Source organism: Gossypium hirsutum, chromosome D07 (genome assembly GCF_007990345.1).
Source record: "Gossypium hirsutum isolate 1008001.06 chromosome D07, Gossypium_hirsutum_v2.1, whole genome shotgun sequence".
NCBI lineage: Eukaryota > Viridiplantae > Streptophyta > Magnoliopsida > Malvales > Malvaceae > Gossypium > Gossypium hirsutum.
This window is the reverse complement of record NC_053443.1, coordinates 5,932,363-5,942,549: the sequence shown is the minus strand read 5'-3', so window position 1 is coordinate 5,942,549 and position 10,187 is coordinate 5,932,363. Positions and strand designations below refer to the sequence as shown.

General features: G+C 35.6%; 2 protein-coding genes across 2 annotated transcripts; one reads left to right on the top strand and one right to left on the bottom strand.

Annotated features, from left to right (window-relative positions):
- On the top strand, positions 1-3,725 carry LOC107953574 (11-beta-hydroxysteroid dehydrogenase-like 6). The gene is made up of 6 exons (XM_016888917.2): positions 1-236; positions 324-516; positions 2,068-2,153; positions 2,412-2,543; positions 2,622-2,786; positions 3,394-3,725. The coding sequence occupies exons 1-6, from the start codon at positions 57-59 to the stop codon at positions 3,649-3,651; spliced, it is 1,014 nt and encodes a 337-aa protein (XP_016744406.1). The 5' UTR covers positions 1-56; the 3' UTR covers positions 3,652-3,725.
- Positions 3,700-8,643, bottom strand: LOC107953572 (recQ-mediated genome instability protein 1). The gene is made up of 8 exons (XM_016888916.2): positions 8,071-8,643; positions 7,804-7,974; positions 6,590-6,735; positions 6,162-6,298; positions 5,281-5,621; positions 4,976-5,086; positions 4,625-4,753; positions 3,700-4,112 (listed from the first exon to the last, which is right to left on the bottom strand). Exons 1-8 carry the CDS (start codon positions 8,578-8,580, stop codon positions 3,948-3,950), a joined length of 1,710 nt encoding a protein of 569 aa, XP_016744405.1. The 5' UTR covers positions 8,581-8,643; the 3' UTR covers positions 3,700-3,947.
- Between the last annotated feature and the right edge of the window lie 1,544 nt (positions 8,644-10,187).

Below are 10,187 nucleotides of genomic sequence, written 5' to 3'. Positions count from 1 at the left end.
ACAAATCTTGAGAAACTGGGCTTCCATCTCAAAGAATAATATTTCCGAAAGAAGCCATGGATTTGGCCGATAAGTTGATGAATGTTATCGTTATTACTATATCCCTTCTTGCACTCTTCTTCCTTCACCAATATCGTTTTCTCAACTCCCTTATCTCCACTGCCAGAACCTTATTCAAAGAAAATTTGACCGGAAAAGTTGTGCTTATTACCGGAGCATCTTCCGGCATTGGCGAGGTTTGAACTAAACCAATCCCTAAATACATACATATATATATGATTATTCATTATTGGACTGATTATTGTTGGGGTTTTTTGTTGAAGCATTTGGCATATGAGTATGCAAGGAGAGGAGCTCGATTAGCACTCGTTGCAAGGAGAAAGCGACGTCTGCAAGAAGTAGCGGATGTGTGTGAGATAATTGGGTCACCTGAAAGTGTTTACATACTTGGAGATGTCTCTAACATTGATGACTGTAAGCGGTTTATTGATGCCACTGTGAACCACTTTGGACAATGTAAGAAGCACTGTACCACCTCATGATGTACCATGGAGGCCCTTATTTGCTTCTTTACTCAAAAAAGCCCCTATTAAACTGATTGTTCTTCTACTCAAACAACAAAATACTCCTATTAAATTTTAATTTCTGGTATTGTATTTTTATCAGGTAAATTAGTTTTTTTATTTTAGAATAAACTGATCATTTTATTAAAAATTTCATTTATTTTTACTATATAAAAAGATCAGGGTTTTTATTATACTTTTATTCTTTATATAATTATCTAGTTATTTTGTTCTTCACTTAACGGTAAAAAAAATAATTTTTTAAATTTTGATCAAACATATAAAAAATTAATGGGCAAATGACCAAAAAAAGCCCTTTCTTTTAAAATTTACCGAAATGGGCCGATTTTTTGATTATTTACCGGAATGAGCCATTTTTCGCGAAATCGCGTTCATGTCAGCGCCATGACATCGCGTTCATGTCAGCGCCATGACATCGCGTCCACGTCAGCGCGATTTGCTTACGTAGACACAAATCGCGCCTACGAGGACGCGATTTGCTGACGTGGATGAACAGTTTATGTTTTTAAGCTTGAAAAACTTTGAAAGGCCATAACTTTTCGCTCGGTTGTCCGATTGAGACGATTTTTTTTATTTCGAATAAATTTTCGAGATCTACGTGCTGGAAAACTGCCAAAGGTGATTTGCTGCAGTTTTCGTAAAAAAAGATTCTTTTTTGCCCCTAAATTTTAATTTTTTCGGTTTAAAATTGAATTTTGAAACATTCAAATCATTATTTTCCTTACTTATTTGAAGTAAACACCAGATCTTTTTTACAGAATTGTCTTATATCATCCTGTTATAGGTATAAGTCAGCTCATTCCATTTTTTCGATTTTATTCAATTTAGTCCCTAAAACCTAAATAGTCATATTTTCAAATCTAAGCTTCTTTTTTCAATTCAAATTCAATTTCATCCTTCCATAACATTCAAATATTCTTAAATACAAAAATTTCATGCTAATTTTGAAATAATTATACTTTAGTCCCTATACTCGTAACTAACAAATTATACTTTACAAATTAGTCCCTATTCATCTCTAAGCAGTTTGTCAGCGCGTATATCTCGAAAAGTTATTCGAAATAAAAAAAAATTGTCTCAATCGGACAACCGAGCGAAAGTTATGGCCTTTCAAAGTTTTTCAAGCTAAAAAGCATAAATTGTTCATGCCACGTCAGCAAATCGCGTCCTAGAGGGCGCTATTTGTGTCCACGTCAGCAAATCGCACTGACGTAGACGCGATTTCCTGGCACGTACCCTGACATCGTGCTGACGTGGCAGCGATTTCGCGAAAATGACCCATTCCGGTAAATAATTAAAAATGTGGCCCATTTCGATAAATTTTGAAAAAAAAAAGGTTTTTTTGGTAAAATGGCCAAAATTAATTTGTCTTTTTAATAAAATAACAAAATGTCTATTTTAGTAAACGAACCAAATGTATTTTGACTTGCTTTCATGACTTTTCGGATTCTTTGGTGATTTTTTTTAATAATGTTGATAACAGTGGATCATTTGGTCGCCAATGCTGGAGTTGCGCCGGTCTGCTTGTTTGAAGATTATGATGATATCACTAAGGCTTCACCAGCTATAGTAATCAATCATTTGGCTTTTAATATTCAACATGAATTGATGAAATTGATTATAGATTAAATTGGGGATAAAATAATATTTGCCTTTAAACTTGATAATCTTTTTCGGTTTTCATGAAGAAGTCACACTTTTCTAAAAAAAGTTTTAGGCGATGATATTGTACAATATCAAAGATTGTCAAAGTTTAGGGATTAATGTTGACAAGTAGCAAGATGAGAAAGTTAGTTAGTTTAGGGACTAAAGATTAACTTATCTCAGGACATAAACTTCTGGGGTTCAGTATACAGCAGTTATTTTGCACAGCAACACCTAAAGAAGAGTAAAGGGAAGATAATAGTGATATCATCATGTGCTGGATGGGTATTTGCACCCAGAACTGCCTTCTACAATGTAAGATATCTCATCATCATTACTGTTATATATGAACTTTGAGCAATTCTAATAATGAAGTTGATGCAATAATTCAAGGCAAGCAAAGCTGCACTGATAAGCTTTTACGAGACATTGAGGATTGAATTTGGGACTCGAATCGGAATCACAATCGTGAAGCCTGGATTTATTGATACCGAGATGACCGAAGGCAAATTCCTATCAAAGGAAGGCAGATTGGAAGTTGATCGAGAAATGAGAGATGTAAGTAACTTGAACAATATGATACTCAAATGGTTCTTAAATAATATACACTTTACTGTGAGACCTAAAAACAAATGAGTCAATGTGGAAAACCAAAAATGCATCCATTCAATTATATTTTTCTATTTTTTTATATAAAACACAAAAATGCTTTTTAAATAATACTCTAATAAGTGAGGGTATTTTTATTTTTTAATTAAATTAAATATTTATCAACTCATCACGTTAATTCAAATATATAAAATCACGATAACACTTCCAAAATAATTTTAGTCTTTTACTTAATTAACCATGATATTAACTCAGTCAGTGGTTTATAGTAAATATAGATTCATTTTACTTTATAAATGAGTATTTTTATTTTTTTAATTGTTATTCGATTAACTCATTATATTAATTCCATTAGTGGTTTAAGTGTAGGTTCACTTTATTTTATAAAGCAATGGAATTTTCATTTTCTTTCCCAACAGATCGCTGGTCCGACCATCGGTTTTCAACCGTTTTTATAAAATTTATTAAAAGTTTAAAAAATTAATAAAGTTGGCCAATTAAATTTTTATTCTAGTTCAGATTTATTATGTAACGGGTTTGTATGAATTGGTGGCAGGTCCAAGTGAGTTTGATGCCAGTAGAGTCGGTAGAGAAATGTGCAAAGGCAATAGTTGAAAGCGCCAGGCGTGGGGACAGATGCTTGACGGTGCCATCGTGGATGGAGACCACCATACTTTGGAAGGTCTTTTGCCCTGAGATTATGGATGGGTGGAACCGGTTCATGATATTAGGGCCTGGATCTTCTTACAGGGATTCACCTAGCAAGAAGATACTCCATGTAGTTAATGAAATCAAGCAGCTTCTTCTCCCTTGATGCCGAACCCCATGCCCAAAAAAACTGTGTAATATATAAAGAACTTAATTTAAATAGAAGTTTCTGTTTTTCCATTAGTTAAATCATACAAACTATACATTTGAAATCAATTTGTAGCTGTCATTGTTCTTCTAACCAGTTTTCTTCTCAAAATTTGTCAACGGATCCATGTAAATACATGCCTTGCTGTTGCAATGAAGTGAAGCTCCATGGATCCTTGATTTTTATGCAAAACAAAGGATCATGGATTCCAATACGAAATTCGAAAACCAGTTGTAGTTGTAACATGCAGGCAATTAAGGGGATATCTCAATGGGATCCGATGACCGGTGCTCTGGTGTTCGAGGAGGAGGCTTCAATCTTCTAAGAAGCAACCGTGCATCAGATGCAGAACAGCCTTGGGTCATCTCCTTGGCAATTGGAAGAGATGATGTTTTGTTTATTTCTACAAGCATCATTCCCTGGAGAATAACATTTTTGCACATAATGATGGAAGTGCCCAACAATAAAACCAATCATTTACAAGACCTAGAGTCTAAATAAGTCATTTGTGCTCGCGATCAAGCATCTTAATGTTCAATTTGAGCAACTCACAAGCTTAAACGAGTTTTTTAGTTATAATATTTAAACTATTAACTACTATACCCTTAATATATATGAACGCACTTAAACCTTGAATCCTAAATTATGTTGTTCAACTATAATATTTCTGTATATAAAACGAGTTCAAACTTGAGCTTGAGTAAATTAATCATGTGAATGAGCTTAATCTACCCAAGCTCAAATAGTTTGATTTTACTTCGAGCTTTGCTCGAGCTTCCATAATAATATTCAATTGAGCAAACCGAGTTTCAGCAGCAAATTCCTGATCAAGCTCTAGTTTCTTGCTGTTTTAGCTCGACTCAGATCAATTACAGCCAAATGAGTAAAACTAATAATTGTTGATAAAAAGTTGAAGATTGGCAAGCTTTACCTCAAAATGTGCTAAAAATGCCTGAAACTGCCTCATAATCTCCTTCATACCACTAACTTTTTGTTTGTCTGAAGAAGAAAGAGCAGAAGTGACCTCCTGGGGAGAATGACCTATTCCTTTCTGCACAACCTGGAATTCAGAAATACCAACATATTTAAGTTCTCAAGTTGCAGTAAAATCATAGCATTGCAGGTAAAAAGCCATAAGACCTAAAAAGAGGTTTTTAGAAAGAGAGAGAACATTGAGGATTGATGCAAATTAGCAAGTCAATATTGGGAGTAAAAGAGAAAATTCATGTTTCTCCTATTTGCTTTACAAAATCCAGGTTGTGTTGCTTCAGCATGAAATTACATTGTGATCAATGAGGATCTCGGAGATAAGACTGCCATCATCAACATAACACAGCAGCTCGTAAGTTGTCCTTTGCTTATACCGGAATCCCTTAACACCAGTCAAAAAGCACTACAAAAATATTTCATAAAATTAAGAAAAATTTCAGAAAGATAAGATATTAGAAACCAACTAAATATATGATGCAAGGCGATTCTAATCTAACCCTGGGTTATCCATTTTAAAATCGCTAGACAAATCTTGAATGCTAAAATTTAAGTGTCATCAAAGATTGAAAATTATTAGAAATAGGAAACTACGGATACCTTAATTTTTCCCTGTACTTGTGTAGCTTTATCTTTAATGGCAGCCCACTTGGCTGACAAACTAGCCAAGTATGTAAAGGGTACTTCTCGGTCTCCAGACAGTATGAGAGGATGTTCAACCACATCAACGATATGGACGAGCTCATCATCTGGAACAATACTTGAATTCGAGTTTGATGTAGCATTTTCTCTGCTAATGGGAACACTATCAATATGCATCCTCTCAACATCCAAAGCAACATCAGATGAAGAATTAGGCACAGCATTCGCCCCACCCATATGAGCAGTAGGATTCTCTGTAGTTCTTAGAGTAACAGTGCTAGATGAAACCAAAGTAGCACCTGCAATGTATGGATATACGGAAAAGAAGAAATTGTCATAGAATCAATCAAATAGGTCCTCAATTTGCCAAATCACCATATAAAATTTCATGTGCCTTCAAACTACAGGTGCAAAACAATTAGGGTGTATCACCAACTAAAAGCAGTTAAGAGAAGTCCAAGCAAAAGAAGTCTCTCGCTTCTTCAACAAGAAATGTCAACCTCCAGTTCTTTAACTCAAGTGAAGCAGTAAATGCTTAACTCTTAAGAGTTAATATATTTAAGCTGCCTGTCGTTGTCAAAGAGCAGGCAGAAAGAACGCAAACTAAGAGGGAAAGATCCTCTTTTTATCCCACTATTTTCCATCTCATTTTCTGCTCTGTAGGACTTCTCAAATATTACTATACATAAAAAGGCATTGATCAACATCTCCCCTCAAAATTACATTTATAACAAACATAAACAGCATGCAACCAACTTTTTGTGTACTCATTTTTTTTTTTTACTTTGGAAAGTCAACCCATTGCATTTGATTTAAAAAACAAACAAATAATATACAACCTCTTTCATCTGCCCGAAGAGGAGCTGAATTTTGAGATATTAAATTGTTAGTTGGCTCAACAGCATTAACACCATTTGGTGGCCATGCAGCAAGAGTTGCTCTAGTTGCTAAAGGAGGAACCACTCCTGACTTTGTTCTGCATAAGGTAGAGAGAAAAGAGGACTCGTAACAATGAAACATTCATGATTCAAAGTAAATTTTTGGGGCTCATCAATTGATTCATAATCTGTAAGATCATTCCAAGTTTCAAAACAGTTTAAATAGCAATCATTAAACTACAAACACACAATTCTGAACTAGGGACTAAATACTCCTTACTGTACAACCTTTAAGGGCAATATCTTTTGATTTTGATTATGATAACACAAAAACATTTGTAATGCACATGAAACGAAATGGTAGACACATTCTTGGAATAGAACAATACCTTTTACCCCTAGGTGGCTTGTTTACTTCAGTAACAAGACGCTGTCGTGCTGCTTCTAAGTCCTCAACCACTCCCCCTAAAATTTGTAAACTTTCAGGGACCAGCACAAGAAGCCCATGTCGTATATGTACGTTACAGATAGCAACCTACAGAATAAAAGATATAACCTGAGTACATCAAAGCTTTGGAGATCAATAGGACTTATAGGTTTTATTTTATGGGTTGACATGAATAAATGTTTCAGTGGCAAACCGAATAAGGGCTAATCTAAGTGTTGTGCCAACAGTAAAAGGAAAAGAGACCTTGCCCAACAAATTAAGCAGTTTGGACAGCAACTCATTGCGAGAAACCGTAATGAATCATTCGACTGAAAATTAAAGGTATGTCCCGTCATACAAATCAAGATAAAAACGTTGCAGAACAATGTAAAAGAAACTCTTTCTTAGAAAATGGGAATTTTTATGGATCCTTTACAATTTATGAAGTAGAGGTAATATTCTCTTGACATGAATTGATGAGACAGCATAGCTTGTCTTCAAGTAGCCATGCAAACAACTTATATCCAATGTCACACACCATCACCCTGTAAATATAGAAGAAGATTTTAAAAGATCCGTATATGACCAAATTGTTAAGTCAAAAGTCAGAAACTAATAGGCCAAAAGCTGTCAAAATGTCATTGATTCAAATTCATGCACCCAAATCAAGTGAAGATCATGCAACCGCTGGTTACCCTTCTGAAAGGGACTCTCCAAACATATTATGGACGGGAACCATTTATATGATTTATCTTGTTAAGTGACATTGTCTCAATCTGTTAAGTATTAGTCTATTAGATTTCCCATGGTCTTATATTGAAGTTGAGCCCCTCCACCTATTACCGATTAGTTTTAGCTAGGATGTTTAACATGGCATCAGAATCCTGGTTTTGTTATGTTGTTTTTTTCCTACCTAACCTCATGTGAGGTCTTGACGACCCCTGATGAAATTGTGCACATATAGACCATGTGATCTACACGCGAGGGGGAGTGTTTAAGTGGCATTATCCCACATCTGTTAAGTATTAAATTTTAGTTAAGCCCCTCCGCTTATTATTAGTTGTTTTTAAGTTGGACTCTTAACATATCTCAAGCATAATAAGATCATCAATATTGAAACTAGCATCCCCTATTAGAAATACCACACAAAAATCAGCAATAGCACTAGAGAAGAACCTTTAATCCAGCAGGAGCCAAAACTTGAAGATCTTTAATATGCCTGTATTCCATGCCAAACACACGTTGAACACCATCTGTCATGGATAACTTAAGGCACCTCTTGATCCCAGAAGGTGTCTCCTGATACCTTCCTTTGAGCGGACAACTGATATTTACAATTTCATCAACCTAGAAAGATACAAAATCAACATGAACAAAGATTTGCAACATCAAAGCATTCATTTATATAATAGTTTTGAATATTTAGTGTCGTTATGACCGAACCTGCAAGACAAAGGGTCCTTTGAGATCAACAAGATGCATTGAATCAACATTTGACGGAAGAATACCGCCGCCGGAATAATTCATATCAGAAAACAAGAATTGTTGAAAGCAAAGCTTCGATTTTGCAGAAGCATCGAGAGTCGAAAACCTAGGGACCGAGCTCTCTAGTCCTTGAACGCAAGAATCCAGCCATTCTCTCCTCAATTTGAGTCCCATTCTTAAAAGAAAGTCCCCAATCGGAGAGCCAGAGCTTTCAACTGATGTAACCGGTGCAGCCATTTCCTCCGCCAGAGGAGGAGGAGAAGGAGGAGTGAAACTTTCATCGACATCGACGAAATCGTCGTCGGAGATTTGAAGTGTTTGGTCGGGGTTAGGGTTAGGAGGAGATACAGTCACGGACTGGTTAGTGACGGCGGAGCTTTCATGTGGAGGTTCATTTTCTAGTTGTTGTTGTGGTGGTGGTGGTTCTTCGTCGGAGGAGCGGTGCAGTCTTAGTCGTCTTCTCGCCATTGACGTTGAAATTTGTGGGGATTTTAGATTTTCCCTCCACTGTAAAAATAACAGGGGTGGGCGGCGGGCGGGAAATTTGGGGTTAAATGGAGACCCGTATTAGATACCGACCCGAATTTCCTGCCCGAATTAGAGTGGGCTGCCCAATTTCTTAAATTTGGGCCTATGACTCTTCGAGTGCTTAACATCAGAATTTTGGAGTTTGGACCCACAGTTGTAATAAACATGATTAACACTGGAAATTTGAGACCCCTGCCTGCATAATAAGAGAAAGATGTTAGATTTAATTGAATGATGACGGATGTCGAGATGGAGAAGCAGTCATTCAAAGAGTGTGGTGGTAATAGCATTCGGTTCTTGAATCGAGCACATAATTTGATTGACAAAAAGTATGAGATTGTAAAGCAGGTCGATTGCACTTATAAGGAGAATTAACTGACCTAGACAAAAGCTTTCCTGTGGAGGGACTTTATGGGAGTTGCTTCACCGTTCAGCTATGGAGTTGGGATTTTTCTACTAAAGAACAACACCCCCTCCCATGTTGTAGTTTGGGTGAGATTACTTCATGAACAAGTTGTGAAAAATGACTGCAACACTACGGTGCCTTCGAATTTGATTAAATACAAGGGATTGCCGACCATTTGCCATGAATGTTATGGAATGATAAGGGTGATAATCAAGATCAACCGTTGGATGTTACTATGCCAAGTGACAATCCAGTGATGTTGCCAAGCAATTTGACCCTGGACAGTAACTATGAGCATGAGTAATCATACTAATTTTGTTTTGAGGAGTCATGTAATGGTAAAGGGAGCATGAGTAAGGTGACCCAACGGGCTCTTTTATCCATCAACCTAGATGAAGTGTGCAACTTGAAAATAATGTTTGATTGAGGTGGAGTTTTTTCAAATTAAAATTTTCTAATGTTTTGTTATATAAAAAAGGAGTTTTAATTTTTAATTGTTTTTGATATAATAAAATAAATTACAATTTTCTTTAATTATATTTTTAACTTAATTCGACTACACTTAAATTATTCTCAAGAGTCATAAAAGTTTTTGAGTACTCCTAGTCCTTTTACAAATATTTCGAGGCCTTTTAAAGTAAATTTGAGGCTATGTATAGTTATCTAGACATGATCTATTAATACATGGTAAGCCAATAACTAAAATTACAAAATAAGGGTCAATGTATCAACACTTGCCTGAAGGTATCAGTACATGGGCACTCAAGTATAGGTACATGCCTTACATGCATTGAAACTTGGCAAGTCAATAGCAAAAATTGCCAAATAGTGGAGCAAGGTATCAATACCTCTCATAAGTATCGATACTTGCTAATGTCTCCAACAGTAGAAACTCCCTCCAACGGCTCCATACATCTCCAAATCAATAAGAGGGTAAATATAATTCAAATATACTCAAACAAAGACAATACACAAGCTCACAAAGTTTGAGCAAAAATCCAATTTTTCTTTGTTATACTCATGTTCTTCTATAAAAACTTGTTGAGCCTATTCATTGTATATTTTGCTTTTGAGAGGTTTTCCTTTATTCTCGATTTTATTTTCACTTTGTGAGGATTTATTTAAGGGGGAGTAATTCTAT